Source organism: Salmo salar, chromosome 14, assembly GCF_965601325.2.
Source record: "Salmo salar chromosome 14, fSalSal1, whole genome shotgun sequence".
NCBI lineage: Eukaryota > Metazoa > Chordata > Actinopteri > Salmoniformes > Salmonidae > Salmo > Salmo salar.
Genome location: NC_138304.1, coordinates 5,117,002 through 5,135,409, shown reverse-complemented (window position 1 = coordinate 5,135,409; position 18,408 = coordinate 5,117,002). Strand labels below are relative to the sequence as shown.

General features: G+C 40.8%; 2 protein-coding genes across 4 annotated transcripts in view; one reads left to right on the top strand and one right to left on the bottom strand.

The window, feature by feature from the left end:
* The window catches only part of tmem71 (transmembrane protein 71), a 26,685-nt gene extending 11,663 nt beyond the window's left edge, over positions 1-15,022 (top strand). Inside the window, 9 exon segments of one of the 2 annotated variants that reach the window (NM_001173692.1) lie at positions 77-177; positions 7,606-7,660; positions 8,050-8,265; positions 10,116-10,300; positions 11,543-11,728; positions 11,911-11,977; positions 12,179-12,240; positions 12,341-12,390; positions 12,495-15,022. In NM_001173692.1, the coding sequence (NP_001167163.1) occupies positions 147-177; positions 7,606-7,660; positions 8,050-8,265; positions 10,116-10,300; positions 11,543-11,728; positions 11,911-11,977; positions 12,179-12,240; positions 12,341-12,390; positions 12,495-12,518 (876 nt within the window). In that variant the 5' untranslated portion in view covers positions 77-146 and the 3' untranslated portion in view covers positions 12,519-15,022. 2 annotated transcript variants of the gene reach the window in all.
* LOC106568640 (uncharacterized) lies at positions 14,161-18,408 on the bottom strand. 2 transcript variants are annotated; one of them, XM_014139130.3, is made up of 4 exons: positions 17,917-18,408; positions 17,683-17,786; positions 17,276-17,378; positions 14,161-16,878 (listed from the first exon to the last, which is right to left on the bottom strand). In XM_014139130.3, the coding sequence occupies exons 1-4, from the start codon at positions 18,260-18,262 to the stop codon at positions 15,971-15,973; spliced, it is 1,461 nt and encodes a 486-aa protein (XP_013994605.2). In that variant the 5' UTR covers positions 18,263-18,408; the 3' UTR covers positions 14,161-15,970. The 2 variants fall into 2 exon arrangements, with proteins under 2 accessions (XP_013994605.2, XP_013994604.2); XM_014139129.3 differs by having other exon boundaries at positions 17,905-18,405.

Here is an 18,408-nt window from a genome sequence, read left to right as displayed (position 1 = left end):
GCAGTAGTCCTATGTGTTATTACTGCTTTCTGTCTGGCTTTGTCTTATCAAGACTGTTTTCTTATGTGTTTTCCAGATTGAGACAACCAGGACCTTTCGACCGGGAACGCTCCCCCCGAGACACTGCTGTGTGTGTACAGGCAGATATGGCTCTGCCTTTCAATGGGGCTGTTACAAGTACGTCAACTCCGTTTCTAGATTTTGTATTTTTTGTGTTTTTATTTATTGTGCTTAGAATTTAAAGACAGAAATACCCATCTGAACAAGACGGTTCTATATATGTTATCCTTTTGTCTATAGAGTCAACCATTCTATATGGTTTAACAAAACCAACAAATACCTTTTTTAGGTTATTCATCTTGAAGTTTCCAATGCAGCAGTCAGGCTATTATTTAACATGCTGAACTGCTTGTGAGTTTGTTAACATGTTGTTATTGTACTCAACTGGTTTCAACACCAAGTACTGGAATGTTGGTCCTGGCTGTGGCTGACCCCTTACTTTGTTTACTAGATGATGATTTATTGACTGTTACCTCACCTGTGGTTTTCAGCTCCTGATCAAGGAAGGGTAAAATAAGGACTGCACTTAGGGTAGAATCCTAACTTGATATCTGTGCTCTTTACCTCTGACATTAATGTACATCATGCAGATCTTCACTAAACTTCAAGTTACGCACATTGATCTCAAGTAAGGATCCAGCCCTTAAAGGGTGACTGCACTTCCTGAAATGGCATCGTTTTATATTTGGATCATTAAAAAATGCTAGAGGCTATGGCTGAATTCAAACGTAAGTTGGTTTCGAGTGTGGTTTGTTCGCAGGTGGGAAGAGTTAAACAAATTATTTAGCCGATATGCTGGTGTGTGACCGTGGCAAAGTTGATTTGAGTTAGGATAGCTGGGCCTGGTTAGGGATCTTCAATAAATTACACAATGTAAATGAGACAATATTTTCATGTTTTGTATTTATTTAGGATCCCCATTAGCTGCTGGCAAGGCAGATACTCTTCTTGGGGTACAGCAACATTAAGGCAGTTATATAAAATATTACATTTCACAACACATTAAGTGTGTGCCCTCAGGCCACTACTCTACCACCACATATCTACAATACAAAATACATGTGTACATGTGTTTAGCATGTGTATGCCTGTGTGTCTCTTTACAGTCCCTCTGTTCCATTAGGTTAATTTTTGTCAATTGTTTTAAATCTAATTCTACTGCTTGCATCAGTTCCCTGATGTGGAAAAGAGTTCCATATAGCTATGCCTCCATATAGTACTGTGTGCCTCCCATAGTCTGTTCTGGACTTTGGGGTTGTGAAGAGACCTCTGGTAGCATGTCTTGTGGGGTATGCATGGGTGTCTGAGCTGTGTGCTAGTAGTTTAAACAGACAGCTTGGTGCATTCAGCATCTCAAAGCTTCTTACAAAAACAAGTAGTGATGAAGTCAATTTCTTCTCTACTTTGAGCCATGAGAGATTGGCATGCATATTATTGTTAGCTCCCCATGTACATTTAAGGGCCAGCCATGTTGCCCTGTTCTGAGCCAATTGTAATCTCTTAGTCTCTCTTTGTGGCACCTGACCACACGACTGGACAGTAGTCCATGTGTGACAAAATTAAAGCCTGTAGGACATGCCTTGTTAATAGTGTTGTTGAGAAGGCAGAGCAACGCTTTATTATGGACAGACATTTCCCCATCTTAGCTACTATTGCATCAACATTTTTTGACCATGATAGTTTACAATCCAGGGTTACTCCAAGCAGTTTGGTCACCTCAGCTTGCTCAATTTCCACATTATTCATTAAAATATTTTGTTGAGGTTTAGGGATTAGTTAATGATTTGTCCCAAATACAATGCTTTCAGTTTTAGAAATATATAGGACTAACTTATTTCTTGCCATCCATTCTGAAACTAACTGCAGCTCTTTGTTAAGTATTGCAGTGATTTCAGTCGCTGTAGTAGCTGACGTGTACAGCGTTGAGTCATCCGCATACATACAAAGTGGCATGTCATTAGTAAAGGGGCCTAGACAGCTGCCCTGGGGAATGCCTGATTCTACCGGAATTATGACTTCCATTAAAGAAAACCCTCTGTGTTCTGTAACACAGGTAACTCTTTATCCACAATATTGCAGGGGGTGTAAAGTCATAACACATTTTTCCAGCAGCAGACTATGATCAATAATGTCAAAAGCCACACTGAAGTCTAACAAAACAGCTCCCACAATGATATTTTTTTTCAGTAATTTGTGTAAGTCCCATGCATGTTGAATGCCCTTCCCTAAAAGCGTGCTGAAAGTCTGTCAATTTGTTTAATATAAAATAGCATTGTATCTGGTCAAACAATTTTTTCAAAAAGTTTACTAAGGGTTGGTAACAGGCTGATTGGTCGGCTATTTGAGCCAGTAAAGGGTTTTTTACTGTTCTTGGGTAGCGGAATGATTTTTGCTTCCCTCCAGGCCTGAGGGTACACACTTTCTTGTAGGCTTAGATTGACGACATAGCAAATAGTAGTGGCAATATCGTCCCCTATTATCCTCAGTAATTTTCCATCCTAGTTGTCAGATCCAGGTGGCTCGTCATTGTTGATAAACAACTTTTTCAACTCTTCCATGCTCAATTTACAATGCTTTTTCTTCATAATTTGGTCAGTTATACTTGGATGTGTACGGTCAACGTTTGTTGCTGGCATGTCATGCATAAGTTTGCTAATCTTGCCAATATAAAAATCATTAAAGTAGTTGGAAATATCAGTGGGTTTATGATGAATGAGCTGTCTGATTCAATGATGATGGAGCGGAGATTATTTTTGCCCAAAATTTCATTTAAGATGCTCCAAAGCTTTTTACTATCATTCTTTATATAATTTATATTTGTTTCATAGTATAGTATCATCTTTTTATTCAGTTTAGTCACGATTTCTCAATGTGCGGTTCTTTTGCCAATCGGTTGTGCGGCCAGACTTACACTACATGGCCAGAAGTATGTGGACACCTGCCTTGTCTCGTACCAAAATCATGGTCATTAATATGGAGTTGGTCCCGTCTTTGCTGCTATAACAGCCTCCACTCTTCTAGGGAGGCTTTCCACTAGATGTTGGAACATTGCTGCGGGGACTAGCTTCCATTCAGCCACACGCATTAGTGAGGTCGGGCACTGATATTGGGCGATTAGGCCTGGCTCGCAGTTGGCATTCCAATTCATCCTAAAGCTGTTCAATGTCGTTGAGGTCAGGGGTCTGTGCAGGCCAGTCAAGTTCTTCCACACTGATCTCGACAAACCATTTCTGTATGGACTTCACTTTATGCATGGGGGCATTGTCATTCTGAAACAGGATAGGGCCTTCCACAAATTGAAAACACAGAATCGTCTAGAATGTCATTGTATGCTGTAGTATTAAGATTTCCTTCACTGGAACTAAGGGGCCTAGCCCAAACCATAAAAAACAGCCCCAGACCATTATTCCTCCTCCACCAAACTTTACAGTTGGCACGATGCATTCGGGCAGGTAGCGTTCTCCTGTCATCCACCATACCCAGATTTGTTTGGCTTCTCAGTCCAGAGAACGCATTTCCACTGCTCCAGAGTCCAATGGCCTCGAGTTTTATACCACTCCAGCCGACTCTTGCTATTGCGCATGATGATCTTAGGCTTGTGTGCAGCTGCTCGGCCATGGAAACCCATTTCATGAAGCTCCCAACGAACAGTTATTGTGCTGGCGTTGCTTCCAGAGGCAGTTTGGAACTCGGTAGTGAGTGTTGCAACAGAGGACAAACGATTTAAACACGCTACTTGTTCAGCACACTGCGGCCCCGTTCTGTGAGTTTTTGTGGCTTACCACTTCATGTATCAGCCGTTTTTGCGCCTAGACGTTTCCACTTCACAATAACCGCACTTACCGGGGCAGCTCTAGCAGTGCCCCGTCGCCATGTTGAAAGTCACAGAGCGCTTCAATATGGGCCATTTTACTGCTAATGTTTGTCTATGGAGATTGCATGACTGTGTTCCTCGATTTTGTAAACCTGTCAGCAACGGGTGTGGCTGAAATTTCAAAATCCACTTATTTGAAGGGGTGTCCACAACACTTTTGGTTACTACATGATGCCATATGTGTTATTTCATAGTTTTGATGTCTTCACTATTATTTTACAATGTAGAAAATAGTAAAAATAACGAAAAACCCTTGAATGAGTAGGTGTGTCAACTTTTGACTGGTACTGTACATTATCAAACATTTCACATGTTCTCCAGATACTAACTGGTAGCACTTGGTGGTCTATAGCAGCTTCCTTTAGGTGAGGCAGATGAACCTGTAGCCATATTTCTTCAACAGTATTTAACATGATATCTTCTCTAAGCTTTACAGGAATGTGGTTATGAATATAGACCGCACCACCACCATTGACATTTGTCTTTTCTGTAGATGTTATAACCATGTATTGCTACCACTGTATCATGTTGTACACCTTTTTAGTTCTCATTAAATTATTTCAATATTTGTACGTGAATTCCTACAATTTATAGTTGGTTTGAGCTTTTATGTCTTGAAAATTTGGAGCTAATGGAATTTTAACATTTTCCCATGTACATTGTGTAATTTACTGATGGTCCCTGACTATCCCCATAGTGATGTCCAAAGTCAACCCAAATTTTCCACATGCATTACGATTGGGTCGCATGCATCTGCACTCGGAATTGATTACTTTTCAGCTGACAGCTGTGGGCAGGTTTGAAACAAACCCAACCTGAATTTACATTGTGATGCAGTCACGACCTCAAGTCTCACAGAACTCCAAAATTATCCTATTTACACATAGTATATTTTCACAGTAGAATAAATGTTTGGCTCATATTGATGTCACATAGGCTGTTTTCATCGTTTTTTAAAAGTCTTAAGCCATTTGGGGGGGATACTAAGTTAACATATGGAATTGTTTGAAGATGTTTTCTTTATTTCTTTAACCCATATTTTACCAGGTAAGTTGACTGAGAACACGTTCTCATTTACAGGAACAGCCTGGGGAATAGTTACAGGAGAGATGAATGAGCCAATTGTAAGCTGGGGATGATTAGGTGACTGTGATGGTCAGATTGGGAATTTAGCTAGGACACCGGGGTTAACACCCCTACTCTTACAATAAGTGCCATGGGATCTTTAGTGACCACAGAGAGTCAAGACACCCATTTAACGTCCCATCCGAAAGACAGCACCCTACACAGGGCAATATCCCCAATCACTGCCCTGGGGCATTGGGATATTTTTTTCAACCAGAGGAAAGGGTGCCTACTGGAGGCCCTTCAGCACCACTTCCAGCAGCATCTGGTCTTCCAAACAGGACCAACCCTGCTTAGCTTCAGAAGCAAGCCAGCAGTGGGAGGCAGGGTGGTATGCTGCTGGCTATACCATGGCCATTCCATAGATCATTTATCTATTTGATTTGGAATTTTACGACCTCTTTAAGGTATGCCCCCAAAATATTTACTACTATAGCCAATAGAAATGCACTGAATAACACATGCATAAATTGGGAAAAAATAATAAGGGTTGAAAGGTCTGTCCTATATCTAGGAGATTTTTTAAAAAAGCTCAGGAAATATACAGTGCATTTGGAAAGTATTCAGACCCCTTCCCCTTTTCCACGTTTCATTACGTTATAGCCTTATTCTAAAATGGATTAAATGAAATATTCTTAATCTACACACAATACCCCAAAATGACAAGGTGAAAACAGGTTCACATTTTTTGCATATTTAAAAAAAGAAAAACAGATACCTTATTTACATAAGTATTCAGACCCTTTGCTATGAGACTCGAAATTTAACTCCAGTGCATCCTGTTTCCATTGATCATCCTTGAGATGTTTCTACAACTTCATTGGAGTCCACCTGTGGTAAATTCAATTGATTGGACATGATTTGGAAAGGCACACCCCTATCTATATAAGGTCCCACAGTTGACAGTGCATGTCTGAGTAAAAACCAAGCCATGAGGTCGAAGGAATTGTCTGTAGAGCTCCGAGACAGGATTGTGTCAAGGCATAGATCTGGATAGGGTACCAAAAAATGTCTGCAGCATGGAAGTTCCTCAAGAACACAATGGCCTCCATCATTTTCAATAGAAGAAGTTTGGAACCACCAAGACTCTTCCTAGAGCTGGCCACCCGGCTAAACTGAGCTATCGGGGAGAAGGAAGGGCCTTGGTCAGGGAGGTGACCAAGAACCCAATGATCACTCTGACAGGAGCTCCAGAGTTCCTCTGTGGAGATGGGAGAACCTTCCAGAAGGACAACCATCTCGGCAGCACTCCACCTATCAGGCCTTTTGGTAGAGTGGCCAGACGGAAGCCACTCCTCAGTAAAAGGCACGACATCCCACTTTGAGTTTGCCAAAAGGAACCTGAAGACTCTTAGACCATGAGAAACAAGATTCTCTTGACTCATGAAACCAAGATTGAACTCTTTGGCCTGAATACCAAGCGTCACGTCTGGAAAAAACCTTGGCACCATCCCTACATTAAACCGTGGTGGCTGCTGTGGGGATGTTTTTCAGTGGCAGGGACTGGAAGACTAGTCAGGATCGAAAGAAAGATGAATGGTGCAAAGTACAGAGAGATCCTTGATGAAAACCTGCTCCAGAGCACTCAGGACCTCAGACTAGGGCGATGGTTCAACTTCCAACTGGACATCGACTCTAAGCACACAGCCAAGACAACACAGGAGTGGCTTCGGGAATGTCCATGAGTGGCCCAGCCAGAGCCCGGACTTGAACCCGATCAAAATTCTCTTAAGAGGCCTGAAAATAGCTGTGCAGCAAAGCTCCCCATCCAACCTGACAAAGCTTGAGAGGATCTGCAGAGAAGAATGACCGTCATTATAGGCCATCATTGTAAATAAGAATTTGTTCTTAACCTTTATTTAACTAGGCAAGTCAGTTAAGTAAAATCAAAATGGGAGAAACATCCCAAGTACAGGTGTGCCAAGCTTTTAGTGTCATACCCAAGAAGACTCAGGCCTGTAATCGCTGCCAAAGGTGCTTCAACAAAGTACTGAGTAAAGGGTCGGAATACTTATGTAAATGTGCAGTTTTTTATTTTAAATACTTTTGCAAAAATGTCAATCTGTTTTTGCTTTGTCATTATGGGCTATTGTGTGTGTGTGTGACTTTTTGAAATCCATTTTAGGCTGTAGTGTAAAAAATGTGGGAAAAGTCAAGGGGTTGAATACTTTACAAATGCACTGTATATATTTTTTGGGACGCATATTCAAGCCCTTATTTTTGTATTAGTTTGTTGGCCAAACGTTTTTGTGAGAAGACCGACTTTCGGGCTGTCTCATGGTCTGACAAACACCGCTGTAGCTCAGCCACCTCCCACAGCAGATGCGGAAGGCCAACAATGGCGGATGCGGTGGATTGAGATGCAGCCCATGCATATCTCTGGCTTAAACTGCTGGATTTTGATGTGGATTTTTTTTAAATGATGTTACTTAGATTGACGCACGGGTACATCAAGACTCTCTTAAGGATTTTAATGAATTAGGCTAGCCAACAAACTTGTGAAGTCTTAGAAGTCATAATCTGTCAATATTTTTGTATATCAACAGGTTCACCTATAAAGAGAAAGAGAGAAAAAACATTGGCTAACGAGTCATGTCAAAGGTAAAACTGGTCATATGTTTGATGGCAATATGTAGGCTTTGAGGTGCATGGATTCAATGTAGCGTTGCTTCGAGTAGAATTACAATTACCTAAAAAAAAAAAAGAACTATGTATGCAATGGGTGACCAGCCCTCCTGGAGAGATATTGAATATGCAGGCTTATGCTCCAACCCCATTGTTACACACCTGTTTCAACTAATCAAGGTCTTGGGGAACATCTAACTAGTCAAATCAGGTGTGCTAGGTTGTAGCGGAAGCCTGCTGAACGGTACCCGTCCAGAAGGAAAGTTGGTCAACGCTGTTGTAAGCTTTGAAACACATATTTGAAGTTGTGTTGAATAACTCTGACATCTATCCTTCTGTCTTGGTTCTCTTTGTGTACTCTGTAGCCTGGGCCTGTCCCTTCTGTCATCTCCAGATTCATCATATGAGTGTTACTCCGTGAACCCAGTGACGGGATCCCCCAGCTCCTGCCGCCGGAGCCCCCGCCTCCTCAACAACGGCTACTACGTTCTGACTGAGGACAGCTACACCTGGGATGACGAGGGCAATGTCTCTCTCACCCCCTCCAAAATCAAACTGTCCTACAAAGAGAATCTAGTCAGGTCAGTTGTTCCAAAGAGGCATGCCACGTTGAATCCAGAACTGAGAAAACTATTATGTCAAATACTTTTTCTGTGCAAATACTTGGTTTGCCAGATGCAATGGAACCAATAGAATAGTCCCAGAAGTGCAAACTTTGAGCTAAATCAAGTATACCTCAGTATTTGACCTAGGTCTGGTTGAATGTCAGTCACTAATAGACATCGTTTAGCTAGCATTCATGAATAAGTATGAAAGCTCAACTCTGAGGTGTATATAGCTTAAAATGTAGAACGACTATGGGTATTAAATAACAGTGAATATAATTGAAAAGGCAAACATAAGTCCTAACTCCAACATGCTGTTGCAGGTTTTGTCAACATGTGCCTTTGCTCTGAACTGTAGCAAACCACATTGGTGTCATGGTCGGAAATGTTCTCCCCATCGTTATGCAGCTCTTGACAGTGGGTTCAGATTTCTGTTTGGGGGTGGATAACCATGCCGGTCTGTGTTCAAACACAAGCCCTGTTTATAGGGATGAGGTCATGGATTAGCCTATTTGAGAGAGCTGCACGGAAAATGTGAGGCTGGTTCGTCCTATAAATTGGAGCTCGTAAGTCAAGTCAACCGTTTGCGTTGCTAAGAGATTCTAGTCAGTGCCATTTTGCTCTTAAAATGAAAAACATCAATGCCTTGCAGGCATTTGGTTAAAAGACTTAACATTTATACATTTGACTGCATAATCATGCTGTCATTTTATTTGAAAGCCTATGATACACTAAATAATTTATTGGTGTTCCCGTGGAATTATGTAATAGAGATTTGTTCAGAGATACATTTTCACATGGCATGGTTAAGCCACTGGTTTGGTGGGCTTTTTATTATTACTACTGTGACAATACAGTATCACGATACCCAATGGTCCTTTCAGAACCTGCTTTTGGTAAAATATTGTATTATGTGCCATTTAGCAGAAAAGATGATCCCAACCAACATTGTGTGCTCTATAACTTCAAAAACAAACCACTTTGGTGTCATGGTCGGAAGGCTAGGGATAATATGAGATACCACGCGAGCTTTGGTGTCGTGGTCGGAAGGCTAGGGATAGTATGAGATACCACGCCAGCTTTGGTGTCGTGGTCGGAAGGCTAGGGATAGTATGAGATACCACGCCAGCTTTGGTGTCGTGGTCGGAAGGCTAGGGATAGTATGAGATACCACGCCAGCTTTGGTGTCGTGGTCGGAAGGCTAGGGATAGTATGAGATACCACGCCAGCTTTGGTGTCGTGGTCGGAAGGCTAGGGATAGTATGAGATACCACGCCAGCTTTGGTGTCGTGGTCGGAAGGCTAGGGATAGTATGAGATACCACGCCAGCTTTGGTGTCGTGGTCGGAAGGCTAGGGATAGTATGAGATACCACGCCAGCTTTGGTGTCGTGGTCGGAAGGCTAGGGATAGTATGAGATACCACGCGAGCTTTGGTGTCGTGGTCGCAAGGCTAGGGATAGTATGAGATACCACGCAAGCTTTGGCAGCTCTCATATTCAATACATATAGGACATCAGCCAATTGATAAGAACCTTGCTCAAAGGGACAATAACAATACCCTTTACAAGTCACTACGCAAACATGACAAGTTACATGAAATAAGTACATGAAACATAAGGCAGTTTTAGTTAGGATATGTCTACAGAATTTTTTGTTGAGTCTGTCATACTAAGTGTCGTGACAACATTATTTATTATTACTGTGATCACAGATGCAATATAAAGAAACACATTAGGAATATTATTAAGAACATTAGTCTTTTACACATTTGTTGACATTGTCCTGATAAAAAAGTATGACGTATGTTATGTTTTCCTCCCCTTAGAATCTTCAGACGCAGGCGGAAGGCCCGCCGCTCTCTAGCTAGTCTGTTTAGTGACATGACTGAGACGTGTCAGTCATGGCTGGATGAGAAAGTGTTCGGAGGGGTGCGTCTCCCACCACTTGCAGAGTCCTCCTGGATGGAGCATAGCACCACCGATTTGGACACCAGCTGCAGCTTCACTTATGGTAAGGCCTGCTATGCTATGTCTGTGTGGGAGGCACTTGACGGCCAACTGTTGTGAAACTTAAGCAATGTTGCACTTATTTCATGTAATTTTGGCCATGTTTATGCATGGACTTGTTGTTGTCCCCTTAAGCAAGGTTCTCATCAATTGGCTGCTGTCTTATACAGTGCCTTCGGAAAGTATTCAGACCCCTTGACTTTTTCAAGATTTTGTTACGTTTCAGCCTTGTTCTAAAATTGATTTATTTTTATTTTTATCCTCAGCAATCTACATACAATACCCCATAATGACAAAGCGAACAGTTGAAAAAAAAAAGTTTTTTTGCAAATGTATTAAACAGATACCTTATTGAGAAATAAGATTCTCTTTTCTAATGAAACCAAGATTGAATTCTTTGCCTTGAATGCCAAGCGTCACATCTGGAGGACACTTGGCACTATCCCTACGGTGAAGCGTGGTGGAAGAATCATGCTGTGGGGATGTTTTTCAGTGGCAGGGACTGGGAGACTAGTCAGGATCGAGGGAAAGATGAACGGAGCAAAGTACAGAGAGATCCTTGATGAAAACCTGCTCCAGAGAGCGCTGGGCCAGAGAGCGCTGGGCCAAAGGTTCACCTTCCAACAGGACAATGACCCTAAACACACAGCCAGACAACGCAAGAGTGGCTTCGGGAAAAGTCTCGGAAGGTCCTTAAGTGTCCCAGCCAGAGCCCGGACTTGAACCCAATCAAACATGTCTGGAGAGACCTGAAAATAGCTGTGCAGCAACCTGACAGAGCTTGAGAGGATCTGCATAGAAGAATGGGAGAAACTCTCCAAATACAGGTGTGCCAAGCTTGTAGCGTCATACCTAAGAAGACTCAATGCTGTAATCGCTGCTGAAGGTGCTTCAACAAAGTACTGAGTAAAGGGTCTGAATACTTTGTAAATGTGTTTTTATTTTTCATAATTTAGTAACAATTTATAAACCTGTTTTGGCTTTGTCATTACAGGATAGTGTGTAGATTGATGAGGACAAAACAATTTAATCAATTTTAGAATTGTAACAAAATGTGGAAAAAGTGAAGGGGTCTGAATACTTTCGAAGGCACTGTATGTATACAATATGAGCGCTGCCAAAGCTCACATGGTATCTCATATTATCATCCCTAGACTGCTTCGAGGGTATACCACACCAACCTTGAATAGATGCGTGAAGCTAACAACCTTCCTCTGCTTTAGTCGTGTCTCCTTTGCCATTCCAGATGACAGTGAGATCATTTCCATGTCCACGAAGTTGGCTCACGAGCCCATGCTACAGGAGGAGATCGTCACGGAGACCTGCGTCCACCAGGAGCATTTCGGCCAACCCCTGGGTGGCCTTCTGGATGTCCCGCCCCCCTCAGCCTTCCTCTCCAATAGCTGTTGTCCCCCTAAACCCCAGCCAGCAGGTGAGCTGCAGTCCATTGTTATCTCATTATCTACTCTCTTCTGTGTATTCTCAAATGTTTAACTGTTGTGTATATCATTATAGATCAAGCTCCCCCTCTCACCTCAACAATACTAGATGAATAGAGGAGAGGAGGTTCCATTGGGTTTCTGTCAGTTTTGTTAAAATATTTATGCATTTCAGATTTTCCCATGGTGAAAGCTCTCCTCATCATTCTCATGGTCTTTATCTTCTCTGCTGTATTTTCAAGGTAAGCCATCAGTATAAAGGTGTATGGGGTGGCATTAACTTTTTAACCGAATATTGAAATAACCAGCATAAAATATTTGGACAATTTAGGAAAGTAAACAGTATATACCTCCTTCATTGTGAATTATTTGATGAAAGCACCCTTAAAGATGTTCTCTTGTATAGAATACCTGCTAACCTAAACTATTTCATTCTTTTTCAGGTGTCTGTTGTGGGGACTGATGATGGCATTCACCACATTTATATTGATAATGATATATCTATGTAAGTATACCTCTAGTGTATTCAGTGTGGCTTTTGAAACAAATTTCAATGGTGTTTTAAAAAATTTGACCATTAATTTAATGCATTGCCTTTTCTCCAGTCGTCTCACAGTCTGGGCCCATGGGCAAGTGGAGAAAAGCGAAGACCGAGGTGAGTCATATTCTCAAATATTAAATTACATTTCTTTTGACCTCAGGCAACCACATGTTTTATATTAACGTGGTCAATAACTTTGTTCTTAATTTTTGTTCCAGGATATTACATCAAAAAATGAGTAGATGAAAGCTGTGTGTACACACACACACACTTCTGTTTACTCATGAAATGAATCTATGATAATGAAAAGGGTGGATGTGGACCACAAGAAAAAGACTAATGGAGATTCTTACATTTCATTAGATAAATGCGTGTAGATTGCACGTGCACATAATGTAACATGAGTTCCATTAATCTGGTCATAAAAACAGGTAATTGGGCTCAATTGAGCAGGTATAGGGTGACACTGGTCATGCAAAAATGAGCACAGATCAGTGGAATTAAATACAATAAAACGCATAATCAAAAGCAATTTCGTTTGAAACTCCAAAGATGTGCGTTAGGAGAAGATCATTTAACTGTATTTTTGTAAGCTACGATGCACGTGGCGATGCATTGCGTATTTGGAACTTGTATTGGATAATATGCCGTCCAGACTATTTGAAATGCTAGTTATTTTGCTCACTGATCACTGCCATTTGCTTGTCCAAGATGTTTCCCATAATCCTGAATATAAAAATAAGTCAGTAATATTTACATCATATATTATGCACACACCGTTTTTAATATATTCTTCAAATACCTGAATTGATATTGTTGATCTTGGGTTTTTTAGGGCTGTCCAATGTTACTTATTTTCTAGCTTCCAGTATTTTGAATACAATTGCAGGGCCATTAAAGTAGCAGTGGCTTGCAGTCTGAGACCTGTTTTTTCCTCACAAAAATGACAGCTGCAACTTTTAATCTGAATAGAAGCAAATGGAAATACAACATGCTAAGTGCCTTCTTTAGCTTAGCCTAGCTTAGCTAATAGCATGCTGTGCCTGCTAAACAAAACAGGGCTACATATCAGTAGGCAGTAGACTGCGGAATCCTTAAGCGCAATCAGATATAGTTAAAATACAGGGAAGTGACAGAAAATGCTGCTGGAAAAGAAAACTGTGTGAGGATGCCTTTCCGCTCATGGTAGTGCCGAAATGTGTATTTAAATGTTTGTATTCAAGGAATATGGGGAGGAGGTGGTCATTTTCATAATACTCATAATATTAGCTGCCTCTTTGTGGTTATCCACAACCACTTATCTGCGGATCGAAATAATGGAATGTGAATGTTGCGATTGAGTATAATGACGGCGGCAAAGAATAAAACAATCGCCCCCTCCCTTTATTTGGCTCATTAAATGGTACAATGTTGAGTATGTAATGGCATTGAAGGTTGAGTAATTATGGTTGTTTATCAACCCAGAAGGAAAGTGTGTTTTCTGTCAGGAAAAGGAACAGGGCACAGCAAGTAGCTGAATAAAGTTAATATTGTATAGCTTTATAAAGTTGAAATATGAGTCATGTTTGGACCTCAAACTACAGCAAGATGTTTTGAGAATCTAAAGAAAATAGGTGATTTGTACTTTAATAATTAGTTAATTTTGTACTGTACATCTCAACTCGCCATTCTTTGTATAAATTGGATGTTGTTGGTCCTTTAGAAAAGCTGTATTTGATTGTCTCCATATATGTACTGTTTGTCCAGACGAAAGTGACTTGAGAAGTATTGCTGTATTTATTCACTCCAAATGCCAAATCTGAATGATTACTCCAAATGAGACAATTCTCTGACCAGAAAGTGTTAAATCACCAATACTTCATCAATAAGCCAAAATGAATATGAAAAAAGGTTTTGCCGGTAGACACCATTTTATTGATAGTTTATTGTAAACAAAAGCTAATGTACATACTACAGTATATGTAGACAACATGGCTGTTATTTCTTTGTAATATTCATGATTTATTGGCATATACTGAATGTACTTTACAAGACCTTGAGATTTAAGTAATTTCCTATTGTGTGCATAAAACATGTTTGGTCACCTTTACATAAACCAGTTTGACATGTGACTTTTTTTTAAACAATTTTTATTGCTTTGATACTCAATTAGTTTCCACATTTTCAAAGAAGTGTGGTTCTTGTATGCATGTTTGTCTTTTGCACTCACATTGAATGCATTCTAACAAATGGATGTAACTGAAAATGTAATCAATGTCTGTTGTACTGTTTTTATATTCTTTAATAGTTAATGAGCTATGTTGCACTGAAATGTTCATCTTTTCTAACAGATTTGTAAAATAGTTCAACCCAATTGGCTTATACAACTTTTATTAAATGTAATTTTTTATAGTTGTCCAAGTATGTGACTTTTATTTTTAAGATTCGATATTTTCAGTGCATTTTCAGGATCTATGGAAATATTCTGTTTCTGATGCGAGTCTATAACGTGACCGTGAAATGTATCGTGAATGACTTGTCAGTGTTCAAACCACTGAACACTTTCTGCACCAGCTGAGGAGTAGAGACTTAGATTGATAGGGGAGTAAATATTTCATTGACTGTAAGAGGCCTTCATGTAGCAGTGAGCCTGTGCAACATCCATCCATTCAATTTGACTGGCTCTTTTAGGAACCCTATTAATCATGACTACACCATGCTCGTATTATTGTCAAAAATAAATAATAACTGTCTGGTTAATACACTATTACAAAATTTGCACCATGAAAGTTATTTGTTTGACAATACCACTTACACGTCTACAAACCACTTACATCTACAAACTATCACTATTTTCCTCAAATGAGGCAGTGTCATGTCAGAGGATGAGTGACTAACAACAACGATAGTTACAAAAACACAAGTGTAAGGAATCATTTTTGGACTATAAAGTCCCTCAGTCAAACACCTGATTCCTTTGCAGGTTGACGATTATTGGGATGACTGTTGTCCTGGAGGCACAGTTAAGCAATTTCCACTAGACGGGCCAGCTGCAAAATCAAAATTGGCTATATACAGTGCATTCGGGAAGTATTCAGACCCCTTCCCTTTTTTCACAGTTTGTTAAGTGACAGCCTTATTCTAAAATGGATTAAAATAAAATTGTCCCTCAATCTACACACAATACCCCATAATGACAAAGGTGAACAGGTTTTTAGACATTTTTGCAAATAAGAAATGGCTTATTTACATAATTATTCAGACCCTTTGCTATGAGACTCAAAATTGAGCTCAGGTGCATCCTGTCTCCACTGATCATCCTTGATGTTTCTACAACTTGCAAACATTTCTAAAAACCTGTTTATGCTTTGTCATTATTGGGTATTGTGTGTAGATCGAGGGGGGGGGGACAATTTAATCGAATTTAGAATATGGCTAATGTAACAATGTGGAAAAAGTCAAGGGGTCTGAAGACTTTCCGAATGCACTGTATATTGTACAAATTGTTTTTGTTTTAGCTTTTTGGTCTTAATTTAAGTTTAGTGTTTGGTTTAAAAAGCTGATTTTATGACTGTGGCTGACTACCCTGCAGAGCTGCCTCCAGTACATGAGTCCTCCCAATAAATGCCAACCTCTGAGTCCCTTTTCTGTTCAAGCTTGGCTGAAGCACGTTTAGGTATGCTTTCACTCATTGAAAAGTTGTTGGTAAAAGTATTTATCCATCGTGAACACTGATGTGTCTGTTGAGGTGATTGGCCGATATGAAAGTCTTCCCACAGTGCAGGCATCTGAACTGCTTACATCCCGTGTGTACGCTCATGTGGACTTTGAGTGAGCCCGACTGTGCGAAGCGCTTGCCGCAGTGGCTGCAGCCGTAGCGTCTCTCCCCCGTGTGAACGCTCTGGTGTCGCTTGAGGTTGCTGGAGTCAGAGAAGCGCTTCCCGCACTGTGCGCAGCTGAACGGCTTCTCCCCGGTATGAACCCTCAGGTGTGTCTTGAGATTCTTCAGACAAGCCAAAGTTTTACCGCAGAAACTACAAATTAACAGCTTACCTGCTGAGACGTCACCATTGTTACTCCCATCATTGTTATGACTGTCATGGGAGACCAAACCATCCGTCATTACCAAAGCATTGGATCCCGTTTCCATGCCTTTTCCTACAGTCCTGTGAGGCTCTAAGGGCAACAGCGCCCTCTGTCTACCGTCCTGGTAAGCTACAGGTTTTTTGTGCTCAGTTATGGAGGGACTCACTTTGTTCATTTCATAGGAAAATCCATTCTCTGAATCCGATTGAGTAGATACAACATCCACATGAAAGTAAGAGCACTCGGGAAGATCAGCCCCAGGACCCTGTGAGCTAAGGGTCCCAAGTTGTCTGTGGGGCTCAAACATCATACAATCAAAGCCCACACTGTTAAGTATTCCATCACCATTTTCCAGTCCTGGGTTTAGAGATCTTTTGTTCACACTCAGGTTATTTGATCCTGGCAGGAGGCTGTTGTCCGTTTCACCACTCACCCATAAACAAGAGCTGGCGTTCTCCTGTTTGCTGATTGGTTGAGCAGCCTCTGTGTCGACGTTGGATTGCCTTTCTCCTCCATCAGCACTGTGATTTAAAGCTCCTATAAAATCAACAAGGCCGTGTGTGAATCACTATAAACTGGATGCTCATCATGAAGTTAATCATCAAAAATCACATCAGTTGAAGGATATGAGCAATTTTAGAGAGATATTGGTATACATTATACAGTATAGTCTATATGAAAGCCAAAACTGACATGAATTCAGTTGTTCTTAAATAAATGTATTAAATTTTATGCCGTATGTAGTTTAACATTGTTGCAATCACTTTACATGACAGTATTCATTTGTCAAGTTATTGGGTCAATAGAAAGGTTCATTCCTTCATATTTATGGGAAAAGGCATAACTGAAAGCATCAGTGTAATGAAGTGTGTATGAAAACACTTTTCCAAAAGGTATAATGAAAACACTTAAGCTTGTCTACCATTTTACTTACCGCTACTCAGTCTCTCCCATTGGTCATGATTCTCCCAGGATTCTTCCCACATCTCCTTTTTGATGGTAGGTGATTTGGGGTTTCTCTCTTCCAACCCTGCAGGCTGTGTAAAATCAGTTGGGATGCCAGATATAACTGGGAATAATCCACTTACTGTGCACAAACTGTGAGAAAATGGTACACCTTACACAGTCAAAGAAAACTGAAAAGATACAACAAGAGCACTAACAGCACAGTAAACAGGTAAAACAACATCGCTTTACTGCAAGATGACCACTAAGCCTAGCTAGGCTAGGTCATTTTTGCTTTCAGACCTAGGTGGTGTTGACAACCATTGTGAAATATTAGGCTGCCTTTTTGAAATATTGTGGGAAAATGAGGCACACCGAGGCAAACGTAAAGCTTACCTTTCTCTGTGTTGTCGTTTGTCCAGTGTCACCTGAGGACTCTCTGTGCCTAAACATGCTGGTAACCAACTGGGAATCAATTGCTCTCTGACATCGTACCTCGCCTAAAATGAGTAGAGGGGAATAGCATGCATCCAGACACAATAGACTTTATTAATGCTGTCTTAAAACCACTCGTTTCTACAATGATGTAACCAATGAATGTAAATGAATTGTTATAACCAGTAAATGTACTGTTTGATGTCCTTTTCGATTCCATGCCAAGGTGAGCTCGACTGTGCGGAAGGACGGAGTTCCCCATTCCCTCTCTCAGAGCACTCGCACTAGACACTTTCATCTCCATCAGCCGTAGTTTTCTCCTCAAAGCTTCATTCTCCTTCTGGCCTCGAGATATCTCCACATGCAGGACGGCATAGCCATTGTCAACAAGCTCGCAGATTTCAGCCACGGCCGCATTAGCCAAAACCTCCATGATGGAGGCTAGCTGAGTGTGAAAAGCAACGGAATTTGCCATTACTAGAGAAAATACTTTCGGGATTGTTAATACGAAGTGTAGAAGAAATAGGCTGTAGAAAAGCATAGATGCCGACGCCTCGAAATCAAATGTAGTTCAGCATCAATAAAATGTAAACAGAGTGCCTATGTTGACCAGGAAGTGTTTTGGATACCTCTCACACTGCGCGTGCGTGGAAATTTCACCTAGTCCTCCTACTTCTTCTTCTTCTT

Bases quoted from the DNA above. Each gene is read 5' to 3' on its own strand.
- LOC106568640 (XM_014139129.3), bottom strand. From the start codon at position 18,262: ATGCTTTTCTACAGCCTATTTCTTCTACACTTCGTATTAACAATCCCG. The intron at 17,787-17,904 runs GTTATAACAATT...TACTCATTTTAG, and splicing joins ATCAAACAGTACATTTACTG to GCGAGGTACGATGTCAGAGA. The intron at 16,879-17,275 runs GTAAGTAAAATG...TTGATTTTATAG, and splicing joins ATGGGAGAGACTGAGTAGCG to GAGCTTTAAATCACAGTGCT.